Source organism: Geotrypetes seraphini, chromosome 7 (genome assembly GCF_902459505.1).
Source record: "Geotrypetes seraphini chromosome 7, aGeoSer1.1, whole genome shotgun sequence".
Taxonomy (NCBI): domain Eukaryota; kingdom Metazoa; phylum Chordata; class Amphibia; order Gymnophiona; family Dermophiidae; genus Geotrypetes; species Geotrypetes seraphini.
Genome location: NC_047090.1, coordinates 43,523,588 through 43,545,570, shown reverse-complemented (window position 1 = coordinate 43,545,570; position 21,983 = coordinate 43,523,588). Strand labels below are relative to the sequence as shown.

General features: G+C 37.8%; 1 protein-coding gene across 2 annotated transcripts in view; it reads right to left on the bottom strand.

The window, feature by feature from the left end:
• CCDC77 (coiled-coil domain containing 77) overlaps positions 1 to 21,983 on the bottom strand; it is a 159,223-nt gene that overhangs the window by 100,107 nt on the left and 37,133 nt on the right. For both annotated transcript variants that reach the window (XM_033952793.1, XM_033952794.1), the window contains exon 6: positions 18,494 to 18,566. In XM_033952793.1, coding sequence (XP_033808684.1) covers positions 18,494 to 18,566 — 73 coding nt within the window. The remainder of the gene's footprint in view (positions 1 to 18,493; positions 18,567 to 21,983) is intronic.

Sequence of the window (21,983 nt, the reverse complement as noted above, 5' to 3'; positions counted from 1 at the left end):
TTAGGAAATAAAACACAAAATTTTACAGATCCTAAAAAATTAGCAGAATACCTTGACACATACGAACAACCAATGACTTCTTAAAAGAAAATTGGAATTATTTTAAAATATTTCAATGAGACTAAAAAGATATCAAAAACTTTTCACTTTGATTTATTCCATTATAAATTATAAATTAATTTCACTACAAAAAATTTATACTTTAAAAATACACCGTTTAGAATGCTGGAACTTTCAAATTACTTTAAAAAACAACACAGAATACAAACAAGAGCATGGAACAAGCTCAAAAAGAATGCAAACACGTCAATAGCCAAATGACGTGGGGGGGAAAGAAACTGACTTACCTAGAGAATTCTAAGTATATGCAGACCAGAAGAATGAAATGGGACAGTCTTTTGAAAGATGTTTGGCATCATCACTTCGTGCTCTCAGGGAGAAGTGAAAAAGAAAGAAAGGAAAGAGAAAACACTGAAAGTGCTGCAGTCGCTGAGTAAAAGGAAAAGAAACTGCGCATAAGCAGGAAGTCTCCTCTTACTGAGAAGCGCACCGGAAATGAAGAAGAAAGACTGATTCTACGTACTGCGTACTGATTCACGATAAAAAAAAAATCGAAAAAACTGACAACAACAGAGAACTGACCATAAACTGAGCTGTTCTTGCTCACTCAAAACACCAGGAATGAGAAATGTGGACCAGGATAAAGCTAGGACAACAACTACTGAGAAGAGGACCAGTTTCTGCCTTGCTTTCCAGACCAGTACCTCTCCGGTGCTTGCAGATGCAGATTGGAGACAGAGCAGAACTCAGCAAAGCCTTTACACAGAGTGATATTGAAACTTTTTCTAAGTTAACAGGGGACAGCAACCCATTGCATCCAGATAAAGAATATGCAAAAACCAAAGTATTTAAAAAGACGATTATTTATGATGTCTTAATCAACGGGCTTATATCAGCAGTGTTAGGTACTAAAATGCCTGGAAAGAGGTGTATATTAGTGTCTCAGGAAATCCAGTTCTTAACCCCTTTGTATACAGGAGAGGAAATGTAGGTTGCAGCAGAGGTAAAAACACTGAAGAGGTCCATGGCTCATATCTCAGTCTCATGCACTATGAGAAGAGTAGGAAGATGGTTGTGCAGGGTTTGGTTAAAGTAGTCCTGCCAAAATACAAGGGCTCCTGAGAACTGAGCATGATACAAGTATCTGTCTAAAATGGACCTCAAGTGATGTAAATAAGTTCAGTTTTTTTAGAATTCTGATATAATAAATGCTTAGTTCTACAACTAATAGGTGGATGAAAAAAAAAAATAAAATAAAAACCCAGCAATACACCAAAAAAAAAAAAAGCTAAGCTCAGAGCAAAATATGATACAAGTTATATATTTAAAAAGAGGGTAGACATCACTACAAATTAAGATAAAAGGACGAAGGTCATCTTTAAAATTATGGAGAGATGACAGCCCTCATAGTCATGACTCTCTTATATTTATTTTTGGCTCACTTTAAAAATGCTGCATTGGAGATAAAACATAAATGAGCAAATTATTGTTATCTTATAATAAGACCTGATATTTAAATCATTACTGCTTACTGCTGATCAATTGGTTAGAAATCGATACATTGAAAGGCTATTTATTTTCAAGATATTACAACAAGATATTGATAAAGTCCACCTCCACCTATAATATATACAATTGTAAAAAAAAAAAACTATTTAGAATCTGATGGAGGTTACTTTGATAAATATAAATGTTGTGATCTCTTCTATGATAGAAATGCAATGTATGACAACCCCAAGAAATTCAGCCCAAAAGGTTGCTATAATTTAAATAATATAGTAATATACAACCATATTTAGACCTTCAAGAAAAGACATTCATATATGAGAGATTGTAATGTTGTCTCTAGGTGAAAATATTGCTTTGTAGATATAGTAAAATTAAGATAATATTTCTTTATGGGAAAAAAAAAAAATAAAAAAAAAATAGAGAACTATATATTAAAAAAAAAAAAAGAAATTGGAAATTAAATATACTCATTAGATAAGATAGATAAAAGTAAAGGGAGGTTGTCAAATATAGGCAATTCCTTATATACTAAAGAAATAAAAGAATATATAGAATTTTGAAAGTAAATATAAAAGAAAACAAAGATATAAAATTATAAACTAATTCAGTAAATGATATGATAAGATATGTTATTAATATGGAGTAATAATTATAAAATTATAATATTTTAGCTTGTAATGGAGTAATATCAGACCTGATCTATTTTGCGTTTCCAAGTGATCGTATATATATGGGGTGGGAAGGGAGGGAAAGGGAGGGTATTAAATTTTAAGGGTACGGGCAAAATAGGAAATTCTTCAAACTATCTTATATATGGGAAAATAAAGTTTATTAAAAACACTGAAGATGGGATTGTTATATTACAAATTACAATAATATATAATGGATCTTAAGATAATCTCTTTAAATGTTAATGGTCTCAATCACCCGATTAAAAGAAAAAAGGCATTATTATTTTTAAAAAGACAAAACGCTGATATATGCTGCATACAAGAGACCCATTTGTCAAATAATGAATCCATAAAGCTAAAAGGTAATTGGGTCAAACAATGTTTCTTTTCTGCAGCAATAGGAAAAAAAGCTGGTGTTGCTATATTAATAAATAAAAAATGTACTGCTTCATTTAAATTTAATGACAAGATGATGGCTATACTACCAACTGGAACCTTCAATGTGTTATATAACGAAAAAATTGTTCCAGGGAATATTAATCTCCAAAATTCATAAGGAGAACATAAGATACACGATCCTCAGAGGGTGAAATTACCCACAGGTTCAAGTGAGCAACTCTCACTAAACCACGATCTTCACTGGATCACACACGTATCTTCTTTTATCTTTTTTAGTTTTTTTAACAATATATACTTTTTAATCAGATTTCTTTTTGTCCATAATTTAAATAGTTTAAATAATCTACTTAGCTTGCTGGTTTATAAAGGGGAGTGCGCCTCCACCAACATGCCATGTTTCACAACGCTTTCCTCAGGGTTGAGGCTCCCTATTATATCTGAAAAACATTTAAAAATCAAACATTACTCCTAAGTTCATATTATCATAATACTAGAACGTCATTTATAAATAGATATAATGTAACTGTGTAACAATGGCCAATCAAGACCTATAAACTTTTCAACTTACTCATGTGCAAAATGAAAATCGCTCCATTCGATTAGATTTCATGTTGAACGAGAGCGTCTGTCGTCAGATCCGGTTTTAACCCCGAAGGGAGGGATCTCAATCAGAGAAACGTCATGTACTTTTTTATTTCACCGGACTAGATTCAAAGCCATCCAATCAATTTCTTCGTTCAATCCATGAGGAGATAAAGCATTTAAAACGAAGATCCATTTTTGTTCTTTAATATTAAGAGCTGATTTATAATTCCCACCCTCCTTCCCTATTTTTACAGAATCTATAATACGCCATCTGATATCATGCCAGGAGTGTTGTTTTTTTATCCAATGATTTACAATAGGTGCCGTGTCAGTTTCTGTATGAACTCTAGATTTATGTTCATTCAGCCGTATTTTGATAGATCGCTGAGTTCTCCCAACATAAATCAGATTGCACGGACATTGAATGATGTAAACAACATTAGTAGTATTACAAGTGGTGATGTCCTTAAATTGAATAACCAATCCCATGGTTGGATGGCACCAGGATTCTCCGGGAATGGTAAAAGGACACCATTGACATCTACCGCAGCTCGCATGGTAGCCTCGTTGAGAGGGAGCTGAGGTACTTTGCAATATCTCTTCTATATTTCGGTGTCTCTGGAAAGCAAACAAAGGTTTTTCAGGCATATCCTCCAATAGGCGAATGATATGCCAATGCTTGAGTAGTATATGTTTAATTTGCATAGATAGTGTAGTGTACTTATAAATCAGCTCTTAATATTAAAGAACAAAAATGGATCTTCGTTTTAAATGCTTTATCTCCTCATGGATTGAACGAAGAAATTGATTGGATGTCAGTAATCTGACTCCGCTAAAGGCTTTGAATCTAGTCCGGTGAAATAAAAAAGTACATGACGTTTCTCTGATTGAGATCCCTCCCTTCGGGGTTAAAACCGGATCTGACGACAGACGCTCTCGTTCAACATGAAATCTAATCGAATGGAGCGATTTTCATTTTGCACATGAGTAAGTTGAAAAGTTTATAGGTCTTGATTGGCCATTGTTACACAGTTACATTATATCTATTTATAAATGACGTTCTAGTATTATGATAATATGAACTTAGGAGTAATGTTTGATTTTTAAATGTTTTTCAGATATAATAGGGAGCCTCAACCCTGAGGAAAGCGTTGTGAAACATGGCATGTTGGTGGAGGCGCACTCCCCTTTATAAACCAGCAAGCTAAGTAGATTATTTAAACTATTTAAATTATGGACAAAAAGAAATCTGATTAAAAAGTATATATTGTTAAAAAAACTAAAAAAGATAAAAGAAGATACGTGTGTGATCCAGTGAAGATCGTGGTTTAGTGAGAGTTGCTCACTTGAACCTGTGGGTAATTTCACCCTCTGAGGATCGTGTATCTTATGTTCTCCTTATGAATTTTGGAGATTAATATTCCCTGGAACAATTTTTCGTCATTTAAATTTAAGGCAGCTGATCCTCTTGGAAGATGGATATATGTAGAAATGGACATGGGAAATACCACCATGACGCTCTTTAATATATATGCCCCTAATTCGAATCAAAATGAATTTTTTAAAACTCTACAACAATTAATTCTTCCACTAGCTACTTCAAATTTAATAGTAGCAGGAGATTTCAATGCTGTGATGGATCCATTGATGGATAAAAATCCGAGAAGATTTATAAAATCATTAGGACTTGATAATTTGGTACAATCTTGTGATTTAAAAGATATTTGGCGCATACTTCATTTTGATGGTCGAGAATTTTCGTTTTGTTCACAAGTCCATAACTCTTTTTCTAGAATAGATTATATTTTTGTTTCTAATCAATTAGTACATCAAGTCACACAGGCTATCATTGATCCAATTATATTATCAGATCATGGTGGAGTGTGGATTGAAATTAAAATAATAGATCAAAATAGAAATAAACCTATATGGAAATTAAATAATACACTGCTTGCAGATACTGACTTTTGTACAAATCTTATGGAAAAAATGGAAGAATATTTTCAAATTAATGATATAGAAGAAATTTCCATAGAGACTTTATGGGATGCTTTTAAAGCATACATTAGAGGACAAATTATTTCTTATTCAGCAATGCAAATAAAAAAAGAAAAAAAACAATTTACAGAATTAGAAAAACTAATAAAGTCTCTAGAATCAAAATTAATTGAAAAATGGGATTATTTGACACAACAAGAATTGTTAAAAACTAAAGGTAAATATAATGAAATTTCTTCAAAAATCATTAGAAAAGATTTATTTGTACAACAAGCTCTGTATTATGGAAATTCAAATAAAGCAGGAAGAATGCTAGCAAATTATCTCAAAGCAAAAAAAAAAGAAAACAAAAATAATTGCAATTCAAAATGAGAATAGAGAAATGTTATCTCACAATGATCACATAATGAAACAATTTTTGAAATTCTATAAAAAACTGTATTCTTCCGAGCCTTATTCAGAAAAGGAAAAAGATGGTTTAGAATTTCTAAAGTTAATAAAAGGACCGAAAATTCCTGAACATATAAAACGAAGTTTAGAAGAACCAATATCCTTAAAAGAATTAGATACAGCATTGAAGTCCCTTAGGGTTGGATCCGCTCCAGGTGGAGATGGTTATACAGTAGAGTTTTATAAATCATTTCAAAACATTACAATGCCCTATTTATTAAAATTATATCAGACACAACTAAATAAAGGTTATATCACAGGTACTATGGCTGAATCAATAACTATAGTTTTACCTAAGCCAAATAAAGATCCCACTTTGGTTTCAAATTATAGACCTATTTCTTTAATAAATGTAGATGGAAAAATTTTGACCAAGGCATTAGCATTAAGATTGGCTAAAGCTCTCCCTTTCATTATTGATATGCATCAGACAGGTTTTGTTGCTCAAAGACATTCATCTCATAATACTAGATTGGCACATCACATGTTATATTTGACAAAATCCATTAATGACCCAACATTCTCTATTTCATTAGACGCTGAAAAAGCTTTTGATAGAGTGGAATGGACCTTCATGTTTCAGGCAATGGAATGGTTTGGTATAGGATCCGGTTTTATACAAATAATAAAAGCATTGTATAACTCCCCTGTTGCTAGATTATACATCAATAATAATATTTCAGAAAAATGTATTTTGCAAAGGGGAGTTAGACAAGGATGCCCACTATCTCCACTGCTTTTTGATATCGTTTTAGAACCCTTGTTATTAGCTATAGAACAAACAAGGGAGATACAGGGTATTCCACATTCAGATAGAGAATATAAATTATCAGCATATGCTGATGATATTTTACTTTATTTGAGAAATCCGGAAACAACCATTCCAAATTTGCTTGAATTGATTGAAAAATTTGGAAAATTTTCAGGATATAAAATAAACTGGAATAAATCAGAAGTACTTCCACTCAATGTACATTGTACAAAAAGTCTATTTGATTCATTTTCTTTTATTTGGAAAGAAGAAGGAATAAAATACTTAGGAATTTGGATTACAAAAACTGTAGATGAGACAATGAAAATTAATGAAAAAAATATATTACAAAAAGTGTCAGAAATGTGTGAGCAATGGAATCCTCTGTGCATATCCTGGTGGGGGAGAATACAAACTGTAAAAATGATGATATTACCAGTAGTTTGTTACCAAATGGGTATGATACCAATTTTTTTTCAGGGGTCATTTTATAAAAAACTGGATAAGATGTTAACAAAATTTATTTGGCTTGGAAAAACCCCCAGAATTGCTCTAGTATCATTACAAAGACCAATTGCAGAGGGAGGGGTAAATTTTCCAAATTTTTATAGGTACCATCAAGCCTATATTATGCGTCAGGGTATGTATTGGATCCTCCCAGAACCCACTGAACATATACCAGATTGGTTCTGGTTAGAATGGAGATTAGAAACACAGAAACATAGAAACATAGAAATAGACGGCAGATAAGGGCCAAGGCCCATCCAGTCTGCCCACCTCAATGACCCTCCCCTACCTTTCTCTGTGAAGAGAACCCACATGTCGATCCCATTTTGTCTTAAAATCGGGCACGCTGCTGGCCTCAATCACCTGAAGTGGAAGGCTATTCCAGCGATCCACCACTCTCTCGGTGAAAAAGTACTTTCTGGTGTCACCATGCAGCTTACCTCCCCTGAGTTTCCATGGATGCCCTCTTGTAGCCGTGGGACCTTTGAAAAAGAAGATATCTTCTTCCACCTCGATACGGCCCGTGAGATATTTGAACGTCTCGATCATGTCTCCCCTCTCTCTGCGTTCCTCGAGATAGTATAGCCGCAACCTATCCAGCCGTTCCTCGTACGGGAGGTCCTTGAGTCCTGAGACCATCCGGGTGGCCATTCGCTGGACCGACTCCAGTCTCAGCACATCTTTGCGGTAATGAGGCCTCCAGAATTGCACACAGTATTCCAGATGGGGTCTCACCATGGATCTATACAATGGCATAATGACTTCAGGCTTATGATTGACGAAACCCCTACGTATACACCCTATGATTTGTCTAGCCTTAGATGAAGCCTGTTCCACTTGATTGGCAGTCTTCATATCTCCACCCCTAAGTCCCGTTCTGCTACAGTCCTTGCTAGGATCTCGCCATTAAGGGTGTAAGTTTTGCATGGATTTTGGCTGCCAAGGTGCATGACTTTGCATTTTTTGGCATTGAAACCTAGTTGCCAGATCCTAGACCAGCGCTCCAATAGGAGTAGGTCGTGCTTCATATTGTCGGACATTGAGTTTTTGACTGTTGCACTCCTTTCTACTACATTGCATAGTTTGGCGTCATCTGCGAATAACGTTATTTTACCTCGAAGCCCTTCTGCCAAGTCTCTTATAAAGATATTGAACAGGATCGGGCCCAAGACCGAGCCCTGCGGCACTCCACTGATCACCTCCGTCATTTCAGAGGGGGTGCCATTCACCACCACCCGCTGACGCCTGCCTCCAAGCCAGTTCTCAACCCATTTTGTCAAAGTGTCACCCAATCCTATAGAACTCATTTTGCTCAACAGCCTGCGATGTGGTACGCTATCGAAAGCTTTGCTGAAGTCTAAGTACACAATGTCCAGGGGCTCCCCAACATCCAGCTTCCTCGTCACCCAGTCAAAGAAGCTGATCAGGTTGGATTGGCAGGATCTCCCCATAGTAAATCCATGTTGACGGGGATCCCGTAGATTCTCCTCGTCCAGGATCGTATCCAATTGACGTTTGATTAGAGTTTCCATCAGCTTGCTCACTATTGATGTGAGACTCACCGGTCTATAGTTTGCAGCCTCCATTCTGCAACCTTTTTTGTGGAGTGGGATGACGTTAGCCGTTTTCCAGTCCAACGGGACTATACCTGTACTAAGGGAGAGATTGAAAAGCGCGGACAGTGGTTCCGCCAAGACATCACTTATTAATGTTTCCTTTACGTCTAAGTCATGTTATCAGTATTCAAATGCCAAGGTTATATAAGGTTGTGCATATTCTTTCAAAACGAGCCTCAGCCCCACCACTCCACCGCATATATTTATTTCACATCGCGGGAAGCATGTTGTGGTGCTTCATCATTGGCTACAAGTTATGAAAAGTATTTTTTTAGTTTTTTAATTTAAATTTTTCCTAATTTTGTGAAAAATCTTAGAGAATAAATGCCAAATGGACTTCCCATTCTTAAGTCTCTTATAAAAGTAAGTAATACTTAGCTTCAGCCAAAAACCCAGGGAGTCAGACCCGACATGTTTCACACATTGGTGTTTTCTCAAGGGTCTCCCTGAAAAATAAACCAGAAGAGCTGTTATAATACGTTTACAACCCGCCCTACCTGGATCTGTTCTAGAATTATTCTCCAACTATTTCGTTTTTTAGTGCTTACCAGGGGTGCCGCTGTCATCCGACTCCTATCGTTTATGGAAAAAAGATGGCGGCGGCGTCCTTTAACCCCGGTTTAAATGCTGATTTCCAATGAGCAAGACTCCACCCCCCACAGATGATTGGAGCTGGCCCGAGTTACAGTGATCCCCACTCAATCTCACTGTTGAGCCCGCGCGGTTCAACAGTATCAAGATTAAAAATCAATCTTTGTTCATTTTCATTCAATTTGACAGAGTCTCCCTCTCCAGCCCGCCCTACTATTTTCTTAATAACCCGCCACCTAAAGTCATTGACAGTGTGTTTAAACTTAATCCAATGTTCAACTAGCGGAGCATGCATAACTTCATTGAGAACACGCGATTTGTGTTCTGTCAATCTTGTTTTTATCTTTCTACTAGTGCGCCCCACGTATACGAGGTCGCAAGGACATACAATAGAGTAAATGACTCCTTGGGAATTACAATCTGTAATGTGTTCAGATTTTAAAATAATGGATCTTCCCGGAACCTCCCAAGAGTCCCCCTGAATGGCTAAGGGGCACCATTGACAACGTCCGCATATCCCGTGGGTACCCACCACCCTTACCTCAGGGTCAACCCTGAATTTTTGAAAATTACAGCGTTGTCCTAGCGTGATGCCTCTTGTATACGCTATACGAGGAAAAACCTCAAGGGATTTGTGGGATTGTACTACAAACCAGTACTTTCTAAGCATACCCACCACTACTTTTACTGCTTTTGAGTAAGGAAGAACGCACGTGAGAATCTCATACGTTTCTTGCTCATCTGTGTGCTCCTGTAATAATAAATCTCTTTGAGCAAATTTAGCCCTATATAGGGCCTGTTTTATAGATTTCTCAGGATAGCCCCTGTGATGGAGGCGATCACTCAATTTGGCAGCTTGGATTTTATATTCTTCCAATGATGAACAAATCCTGCGTAATCGCAAGAATTGGCCTATTGGCAAGTTAAAGCGGAGTTTAAATGGGTGGAAACTAGTGAAGTGTAGTATGGTATTCCGAGTAACTGGTTTGATGTATAGGGATGTGAAAATATTCGCTCCGCTAGCTTGGACAGTAATGTCCAAAAAATCTATCTTGGTCTGGTGGCATGTCATTGTGAACTTGATGTTAGTGTCCACTGAGTTCAAAAATTCAATGAAAGCTTCCAAATTCTCCTTAGAGCTGTCCCAAATGAAAAAGATATCGTCTAGAAATCTGCCCCAGAACCCGATATATGTGTTCCATGGGGATGAATATACCCAGGTTTCTTCAAAACGTGCCATAAAGAGGGCAGCCACAGAGGGGGCCAAAGTGGCACCCATTGCCACCCCCTGGATCTGTTGGTAGAATTTGTGGTGGTATTGAAAATAGTTATGTTTAATAACCCACGTGGCCAAATGCATCAAAAATGTGGTGGAAATGCGGTGAGTAGTTCTACTTTGGAGGGATTCTTTGATAACTGCCAATGCTTCTTCCTGTGGAATTTGAGTATATAGCGAAACAACGTCCAAAGTCACTAACCACCTGTCAGTCGTATTGAGTTGAAGGGCTGCAATATTCGTCAAAAAATGGGAAGAATCCCTAATATAGGACTTAATCTTCGGGACCTCGTCCCTAAGGAAAAAGTCCACCATTTTAGACAAGGGTTCAAGTATAGAGGACCGGGTATTGACTATTGGTCTCCCTGGAGGATTTTTGAGAGTCTTATGTATCTTGGGAACAAATGATATACTGGGAATCCTAGGATTCTTCTCAAATAAGAATTGATATTCTTTCTTGGTAATTTCCCCTTGTTCCCGATACCGATTTAAGATGTTCAATATCTCTACACCCAACTCTGCAGTGGGGTCCCCATCAAGAAGCTGGTACGCTCTTGTATCTGCCAATTGGCGTCTGGCTTCAATATCATACTCCTTAGTGTTCAAAATGACCGTGGCTCCTCCCTTATCTGCCTTGGTGACAATGATGTCGTTTTTAGCCAACAGTTCTTGAAAGCCTGATGTTTGGGCTCTGGTGGTGTTATAGGGACCTACGTTATGCCAGTTCCTTTGGAGTTCCTTTAGATCTGCAAAAATTAATTCTTGAAAAGTAAAAATAAGGGGATCCATAGGGCCTGGAGGGACCCAACGTGATTTTAACTTACAGATGGGGATAGAGCATTCCTGCCTCACAGTTTGAGTAGACTCATTATCTTCCTCCAGTGGTTCAAGCTCCCCTACAGAGTTATCTTGAAAGAAAACCTTGCATTGCATCTTCCTTACGAAGGCATGTAAAGCAGAATGTAATTTAAAGAAGTCTGGCGAGTGAGTCATAACAAACCCCAGACCTTTTTCTAAAATTTCTTTCTGTGCAACCGTAAGGGTTATGGAGGACAAGTTTATCACTGACGTGATGTTGTCGTCCGGGTTTTGCCTCTCGTTCGTTGTTGTCGAGTCCGTCCCCGTCCTCGGGTGTCCATACTGGTTGACTCCCCTGACTTCTCGGTGGTGACCTCTGTGGAACCGTCTGTGGAAACATCTGATTCTCCTGAAGTACTGTCAAATGTTACTTTTTTCTTCTGTAAGGTTCCAAAATTCTTCCTTTGCCAGGTGTATACCCTGTCCTGTGCATAGTCCCTCTGATCTCTCTTTAGTTTCTTGATTTTGTTGATCTTAATTTCGTCTCTGAACGTCTTCATAGACGTCTTTAATTCACTCAATTTACGATCAAATTCAGTTGTATCTATTCCCAGGCGTAGTTCACTTTCGATGTTGTTCGCTTTTATACATAATTCCTTTTCTGTGTTCTCCGTAGTTTCTACTAATAGAATCATGAGATCTCTGGAGCACTTGTTTAGTATAGCTGTCCAACGGTCTGTGAAAAGTTTATCGGTTGAAATCATCTTGGGCTCCTTTACTATGCGAAGACCCCTGGGGATCATCGCAGTCTTCAAGTACTGAACTAATGTGCTACAGTGTAGCTCCGCTCTCACAGCCCTTTTCATTACGTTTTCTAGCTCTAGCCAGGAAGATTCTGTGGGGGGTAATTCTTCATCATCTAATAAAGCTGGTCTAGCAAGCACTTTTTTCAATTGATCTTCTGTATATCCTTCAAATTGGAACTCTTCAGTTGCCATCTTTTTTCCATAAACGATAGGAGTCGGATGACAGCGGCACCCCTGGTAAGCACTAAAAAACGAAATAGTTGGAGAATAATTCTAGAACAGATCCAGGTAGGGCGGGTTGTAAACGTATTATAACAGCTCTTCTGGTTTATTTTTCAGGGAGACCCTTGAGAAAACACCAATGTGTGAAACATGTCGGGTCTGACTCCCTGGGTTTTTGGCTGAAGCTAAGTATTACTTACTTTTATAAGAGACTTAAGAATGGGAAGTCCATTTGGCATTTATTCTCTAAGATTTTTCACAAAATTAGGAAAAATTTAAATTAAAAAACTAAAAAAATACTTTTCATAACTTGTAGCCAATGATGAAGCACCACAACATGCTTCCCGCGATGTGAAATAAATATATGCGGTGGAGTGGTGGGGCTGAGGCTCGTTTTGAAAGAATATGCACAACACTATAATCGGGTACAACATATTTGTATAGTTTATAACATAGTACCTGATATACATTTTGTCTGTAAGTCTGCCATATACTTTTTGCTTAAGGTTATATAAGGATCACAAAATATTGGTTGATACTTGGAAAACTATAAGATATAAGTAATCTAACTCCTATTCCAATAACTAAATCAACGACTCAAACAATATGGCTCAATCCAAAGATCAAAGTTGGCGGTTTTAAAATTATCTGGAAACATTGGATGATTGCTGGAATTCGGATTTTAGAAGATGTAATAAATAAAGGTAAACTGCTTGAATTTTCACAATTGCAAAATAAATTCGGCTTGAATAAATCACAATATTTCAGATGGATGCAATTGAAGCAGGCCATTCAGGTAGGGTTCCCTGAATGGAAAAATCTTAATAATTATCATAATATAGAATTCTTATGTTTTCAGATAGATTCCATGGGTCACCAGGCCGCAAGGTGGTATAAATTAATATCTGAATTTGTATATAAAAAGAAAAAAAATGGTCTTAGAGATATTTGGAGCATTGAGATTAAGCATCAGATTAATGCATCTCAATGGCCACGACTTTGGTCTTGGAGGATAAGATGTACACTGTCAGCATCTATGAGACAAACTTGGTTTTTTATTTTACATAGAGCTTTATGGACCCCTACACGTTTACATAGAATTGATAGCTCTAAGTCTAATAGATGCTGGCATTGTCATCTTGAAGCAGGGACATTAGATCATCTTTTATTCTATTGTCCATTCATATTAACATTTTGGAAATCAATTTGGCCCCAAATCAATAGGATGTTAGAAAATCCTGTAGCCTTGACATACGATACAATTCTATTTGGTACTGCAATGAGATCTCAAAGTCAAATTTCATCAAATAACAACAAACTTTTATTTATAATGACTGGAATAGCAGTACAACAAATTACACACAATTGGAAAAATTGTGACAGATTGAACTATAATTTTTGGTGGAACTCAGTTTGCCATATATATAAAATGGAACATACATTTGCAACACAAAAAGGATATATGGATAAATTCAAAAAGATTTGGGGACCATTAACAAAATATTGTAATAATTGAATTTCATTTTCCCATAATAAGAAAATAGTTAAAGAAGAAAGGGAGGGAGGGGATATGGGAGGGGGATTTATACTCTTTATTATAAATTATAAATAAAATATTATTAATAGATGGTATTCTTACATGAAAACAATGTAATAAAGGGAGGGGAAAAAGGTTAATAATTTAAAAAATAAATTGATAAAATCATTACAATATATGTTATATAATTTTATAAGAAAAATAATTACAGTTATATGATATATAAAATCATAAGAAATATAAGATAAGAAATGTTATGTATAAAATACATTATAGAAATATCAAGTGTATTATTAAGAAAATTGTATGAAAATTTATGACACTTGTTGTTAAATGAAAAAAATCAATAAAAAACTTAAAAAAAAAAAGAGCCAGAGATTGCAAGTAGAGAATGACACGGTGACAAAATTCATCACCATTCCCGTCCCCGCGGATAACCGCGGTAAACAATCTTCATGTCATTCTTTAAGGAGAGAGGGAAGAATCAGAGTATGAATGGCCACAACCACTGACCCTCAAGCTTTGCTTTGAAGAATGCTGGTGTAGAAGGACTGAGGCTGAAATAGACATTAAAAAATGAAATGGGATTATTTCCCGTGGTTATCCGTGGGGACGGGAACGGTGATGAATTTTGTCACCATGTCATTCTCTAATTGCCAGAATAAACCCTACTGTGCACTACCCAAAAATAAGAAATTTAGTAGAGTAGATGAAAAGACAATTTCTCAACTTGAAGAAAAAACTGGGGAGAGGAGGCAGTGCTCGGTGATGCAGGGAGGCCAAGTTGAAATGTAGATGATGTCTTCTGTATACCTCACAGATGAAGATGCACTACCCACAGGTTCAGGACTCGTGCACTTTTTGCACTGGAAATATACCACATGTGTGCAGTATCTCCAAAGTGTTTTCTAAAGAAAATCCATATAATTTGCTGTATTGTGTTTGTAAAACAAAGGCTTCCTGATTTTTCCATACAGGATTTGCTTGTGGAGTAACCCTGAACAGTCAACATTGTCCCCAGTCTTAGCAAGAGACATCTAGTTATTTTAAAGTAATCTTAGACCTCACAGGACCACCCACAAAAGCAGCTCAATTGTGGCAGTGTCTTAATGGTGCAAAAGTGTTTGTTTTACAACAATGAATCTAACAGTGCCTAGACGAACGAATAGTTGAACATGTCAGCATAGCTATCGCTAGCAATCAGCATTTTCAGTTGGCATAATTTATGTCAGCAAAGGCCTATGGGAAATTATATCAATCTGACTTTGGCATGTGAATGCAGATGGACCCTGAGTGTAGGTAGACTGTTTCATATAACCCAAAAAGACAGTTTTAAGTAGCCCTGATTGAATCATGATTAGCTAAAATGTGTTAATGTCTGATTAAGAGGGTGCTTAGGACAATGGGTCCAGGTGCACAGATAACTAAAGTTAATCAGAAACTATTGTCAGAGGCATACTGGAAATTACATTTGACCATAGCCTATTCTTCGGCTGTCTAGCACAAGTTTACTAAGGAGGGGGAGATTTAACTTCTATTGAAGCTCAATAGTTTTCTATATTCAGAATAAGATTCCAAACTATAAAAGCCCCCTCGCAGCATCATCCCCCTCTCTTGGCTCTTGGCACTCTGGTCCTCTCTTGAGCTCTCTCTTTATCTGTCTATCCTTCTCTTTATCTATGGAACACGAAGCTTGGACCATCACCCCATCCCCTTTTCTCTCTCTCTGCCTTTCCCTGGAACTTCAGGCTTCTATGTCTCTCTTTTCCTCTGAACTCTGTAGGGAAGGGAAACAGCGTTGCTCTCTCATTAATTGTAATGCTTATAAATATTGCTTTTCTGTAAGCCTATTTCTATAATATATTCTTTATGCAATCACCTCTGGCTGTGCCTTTTTGATTCTACTTCCTGGTGAACATTCAGCGAGGGAACTGAACCTGGCGTTTGTAAGGGCGCTTCTCAAGTGACCCCACCAGCCATATATTGTGGGGGCCACTAACAAACCTTACAGAACATACTTAAATTTTCTTATAATTTTTCTATAACCTGTCCCTTTGAATAATTCTATCCTGAGGATCTTTTGGCAACTCTGTATTCGGCACATTTAGGGGTGTGGAGGGGCATAATCAAAAGGGACGTCGAAGTCCGTTTATGTCCATTTCGCAAGTCGTCCAAAGTCAAAAAGTGCCTAAGTGACATTTTCGAAAGAGACGTCCAACTTCTTTTGACTTTCGAAAATCGTCCAAATTATACGTCTTGCAGATCTGATCTAAAACGTCTATCTTTATTGTCCATTTTCGTACAAATGTCCGTCCAAGTCAAAAACGTCTAGAACAAGCCCTGTTGGATGTGGGAGGGGTCTGTAAAGTGATTGACAGAACACCCAGACAGGGCACCTAAATAGTGGGGTACCTTACAGGGCACTGCTGTGAACTTCATAAACAGGGTGCCATGGCTTCTCCTCACTACAGCTCCCTTATAGGTCACAGTGAGCCCCCCCAAACCACCTTCAGAATCCCCTAGACCCACTTATCTATCACCCCTCTAGCCCTTATGGATGCAGGAGCCACTTATATGCCAGTACAAAAGGGTTTTGGGGGTGTATAGGGGAGTGCACATGTTTCAGTAACAATGCAGTGATTACAGGAGCTTATGGGCATGGGTCCATCTCTCTATGGGTCCCAAACCCACCCCCAAGATGTCTTAAGCTGCCTCTGGGCTGGACGACTAGGCTTTCCTATGCTAGGCAGCCAGGTGATGATGGTCTGGAGGCTGAATTTTCAAGTTATGATTACAATTTTTATTGGGGTGGGGGGGTGTTAGTGATCACTGGGGTAGTGTGTGGGGGTTCTGTGTTATTTGTTTTCAGTGATTATCTGGTGAGTTTAGGTGGATTTTAGTGACTTAGACCATGTTTTAGATGGTCTACGTCAAAACGTCCAACTTTTCCTCTGGGCTCTGTTGTTTAACTTTCGATTATACATGCTGTACGACTAAGTCTAAGCCGGCCCACGTCCTGCCCAACTCCCACCCTCGACACGCCTCCTGAAACACCCCGTTTAGCTTTGGACGTTGAGCGGCTCTATGAAGGCCTAAGTCGTTTAGAAATACGTCCAAAACCCGGTTTGATTATCGGCACTTGGATGTTTTAGAGAAATGTTCATCCAAGTGCCGATTTAGGCCGGTTTTTGAACGTTTTTCTCTTTTGATTATGAGCCCCTTATTCTATAAGACAGGTGCTACTAATACTTACACTCACATATACGTAAATGTTTAGAATAATGTAATTTACGCATGTATGTGCTTAAATACAAATGTGTAAGTTACATGAAATTTTTACAAAGAGTATTTGCAAAGGGGGTGGGGGGTATACACATGCCTAGAGTTTGGGTAACACTCAAACTTCCACATGTAACTTGAAACTTAAAGAATAATTTAAGTTACATGTGTTTCTCCAATACTCAAATGCTAAAACTTACATCACCTCTATGGTTGGTTTGTTTGCCCTGCACAATTCAAAAATAATCCGGGGCCGCAACTAAAGTCGGAAAATGTAGCGTGGACCGCAGGTAGTGGTCACGGCTCGAGGCACCCAGAAGTGCACGGACGTTGTTGTGATGACAGAATACGCATGCGTGACACCACCATGTCGACATCCATGCATGCACAGAGGCATTCCAGACAGGCCCTGAGATGCCAGTAAGGGTGCCAGCAGGGAAGAGGGTGGGAAAGGAGAGGTGCTGATTGCCTACAGCAGTATTTTTCAACTACTTCAAACTAAGTACCCCCAACCACAGACCTCCCAAGCTCTGCCCTAGATCCTGCCCCCTTTATTAATTGTAATGAAATTTTTTCCTTTCATTTTTCATTTACACACAATACATACAGCAGATATATAAATTCTATAAACTGACACATTTCAATCACTATATTGAAAATAAATCATTTTCCCTACCTTTTGTTGTCTGGTGATTTTATTTTTCTGTGCTTTTAACTATGTTTCCAGGGCCTTCTTTATCCATTGACTGTTTTTCTCTCCTCCTTCAATTTCTGCCCTGCATCCATCTTTGGCATTAACTTAACATTCAATTTTTCTGCTTTCTTCTCAAAATCTACTTTTCCATGTCTTTATCTTCCCTTCCTATCTCTCTCTCTCCTTCCCCACCCTCCTCCCAGTGGTCTGACATCTCTCTCCTTCCTTTAGTCATCTCTCCTTCCCCCCCCCAGTGTAACATTTCTCTCACCCTTCCTCCTTTCCAGCCCCTGCAATCCATATCCCTTCCCTTCCTCCTTTCTGCCCCTCCCCCCACATTTCTCCCTCCTTTCCACAAGTCCAACATTTCTTTCTCTCTTCCTTCTGCATCCTTCTCCTCCGGTCCTCCCTTCCCTCCCCTAGTCCAACTTTTCACTATCTGTCCTCTCCCTCCGAGTGTGACATTTCTCCTTCCCTCTTTTCTTTCCTCTCCACCCATCTTGCCCTCTCCATGAGTCCAATACTTTCTGCCTTCTCTCGAGTGGCATCCTCCTTCCCACCCCCCAACCCAACATGCTCTCTCCCCATGCACCATATTGCCCTCCCCTCCAATATGTAGCAGCTTTCCTTTCCCTCCCCTCTATCCAGCAGTCCCCTTCCTCCCTTCCCTTTCTCTCCTCCCCTGTCCAATAGTACCCTTTCTCTTTTCCCTCCATACTTTCAATTTTCAATTTTTATTTTTACCTGTTTTGGATACTTGTATTTCTTTTCTTTCATATGGGTCACTAGGCTGTGGTCTGCGTTGAGTAATAGTTACCTGCAAAACAAAAGGCCTTTTTAGACTTTTCTAGTGTTTCTCCCTGTTTACCAAATTCTGTAAAGAACAAATTCTAGCCCTTTTCTATCATACAACAATCTACTTATACTTTGGTGATCAACCAAAAGAACACATAAGCATGGAAGCTACCAAATAGCTTTTGACAAGAAGATATCTATCAGATAATATGTGCGAGTGTCTGAAGACTTAACCATACAAAGATTGGACTGTATTTTATACAGTCCTATGAATGGGCTGCTGCTAGCCCCGCCAATGTATTTTAAATGACCACACAACGACAACCCAATTGCTGTATACAATATATGTTTAATAGTATCCAAATAGGATATAGTAACAGCAGTTAGGCTAACGGATGAATAACACAGAATATCGGTATGTCATGTACTGCCCATTCCGTTCTAAAGCTTAAGTCAGCAGGTATGCTACTTTTATACCCTATTTTATCAGCCTCGGGTCAAGAGTGCTACCTGGTTACAAATTACATACTTAGTTTCTATTGGATTGTCACACTTGTCATTTTTGTTGATTGGATGGTGCCAATTGAGTCATAATGAAACATGGTGTTACTTGGTGTCAAATATTACTTCTCTGTTTTCACTGACAATACATTCTTAATACTAAGGTCAATGATCCTTGAGGGTGGGCATCCTCACTCCCTCCCTCAGTGTTCTCCCTAGCATATTTTAGCCGGGCGCTCCGCCTGGCTAATTTAGGTGAGGTTATACAACTAAATGTATAAGGGAATTCAATCGTGTATATCAAAATGTAAAAAAGACGTATTGAAAATAGTGTTTTAGCAGTAGGGAATCATTCATACCTGATAGTGTATGAATGATTTAGCAGTAGGGAATCATTCAACCTGATAGTGACAGCAACTATACGTTTTTTTTAAAAGAACTAAGTGCTATTGCTTTGAAAAATAATTACTTTATTTTTAATGGAGAATTTTATAAACAACTTTCAGGGATAGCAATGGGTGCATCATTTGCACCCACCATAGCCAATCTTTACATGTCATGGTTTGAGGAATCATTTATCTACACACTATCTGAGTTTCAATACATAATTAAATGGTGGCGTTTTATTGACGACATTTTTGTGATATGGTCGGGCACCTTGCAACAACTTCTGGAATTTGAGATATTAATAAATCAATGTCACCGATCTATTAAATTTACAATGTCATATAACATAGATGAGATCAATTTTCTTGATGTTTTAGTTCAGAAGAAAGATCACGGTTTTGAAACTTCTGTCTATCGTAAAGATACTGATAGAAATACCTGCTGAAATTTGATAGTATGCATCCTGTTCATTTAAAAACGAGTATCCCTTTTGCTCAGTTTCTAAGATACAGACGAATATATGTAATACTAAAGATAATTTTATTCAAGAATCTAAAATTCTAGAACAAAGGTTATTATCCAGGAATTACCCATATGCAGTGGTTAAAAAAGCAAAAAAACGAGCTTTACACAATCCGAGAGAAACTCTATTGGAATATAAAAGACCTCAAGTAGAAGAAGAGTTGATTCCATGTGTGATAAAACAAACTAGAATGTCTCAGCAAATTATTAAAAGATATAAAAGACATCTTCCATTACTCAAAACGCTTCCTTGCTTTGAAAATAAGAAATTTATTTTTTCTCAGTCAAGGAATAGGAATTTAAGTGACTGGTTATGTCACACATCTAAAGAATGTTTTGATCAAGAAAGTATGGATATCGTACTGGGACATAGCCCATGTGGCCACTGTGCTAATTGTAATATAATGGTTACTGCCTCTAACTTTAATAATCCGAGTGACGGCAAGAATTACAGTTTACGTCATACTTCTACTTGTCAATCAACGAACATTGTGTATATACTTCAGTGTCCATGTGACCTGCTTTATGTAGGCCAAACCTCACGTACTTTAACAGTGAGACTGACGGAGCATAAAAGCTGTTTAAATACCCGGAAATTGACGGCCCCCATAGTGACCCACTGTATCCAACAGGAACATAGATTCGAGAACTTGAAATGTTGGGTGATTGAGAAGCTGACTGTATCTTTAAGGAGAGGGGATATTAGGAGAGTGCTCTGGCAGAAAGAACAACAATGGATCAATCGTTTACAAACTTTAGAGCCTCGTGGTCTCAACACTGTATATGAATGGCAACCTTTCTTTTGATCTTTGCAACATTATAGGAAACCTAATAATCGCTAATCTTGAACTTTGTAATGTCTTATGAAACATAAGATTTGCAATCTAATTTGGTTTGCTAATAGCTGAGGTTTAGCCTATCACACATCACGTTTTTGTGATAACGTCAAGTCGCCCGGTTCGTTCGTCTTTTTGTTCGAGCTGGGCGCGTCTCACAGTCCCGGAACCATTTTGAGAGGAGCCAGCTTTACAATTGTGGCGTTGGAAGAAGCGTGAGATATTTGGACATTGAATTTTCCCCTGAAGTAGCCTTCTTGGCGAAACAGAAAGACTTTTCTGTCGGGATAAGGAACTGAGAATCTTTTGAGTCACGTCGCATCTTCAGATGAGTGGATGTTTTTCTCTTATTTTTGTTCCAAACTCCTTGCCTCAACAATTGCTTTTCCCTGTAAAGTTGAGCTGTAGCCCTCGTCTAGCTTTTAGTTAGTTTGGGATCCTGTTTATGCTATAAATAAGTTCTAAATTATTGGACTCTGCTTATATTGCTCACACTATTTTTTTTAAAAAAAAACCTTTTGGAAAGGAAAAAATCATTGAAAAATATTAACCGTGCATGTATGAAACCATTTATTTAAATGTACACGGAGTTTTTTTATAAATCAGTGATGAGGTGAGTTGGCTCAGGTACTTGTGTAGTCCCGGCCTCTCGCAATTGAGAGTTATTTTTCTCCGTTGTTTTATACTTTATGATATTGATGGTGTGATGTCAAGAGTTGTTGTTAATGTGGTATGAATGATTTCCTACTGCTAAAACACTATTTTCAATACGTCTTTTTTAATTTAGGTGAGGGTCAGGGACGGCCCTAAACTCCAAGGAAAACTAGCAGGCCGGCTAACAGATACCCCTATTACTACTATTTATTATTTCTATAGTGCTGAAAGGTATATGCAGCGCTATACATTTTAACATAATATAGACTCCCTGCTCAAAAGCTTACAATCTAATTTAGACGGGACATTTCAGGGTTGGGGAGATAATGGTAGAGGAAATGATACAGTGGGTATAGGTATCCGACAGCAGTGAGTGAGAGTTAAGAGTTGAAAGCAGTTTCAAAAAAGTGGGCTTCTAGCTTGGATTTGAATACTGCTAGGGATGGAGCATGACATATTGATTCAGGCAGCCTGTTTCAGGTGCCACAAGAAAGAAGGGACAGAGTCTGGAGTTGGCAGTGGAAGAGAAGGGTACAGAT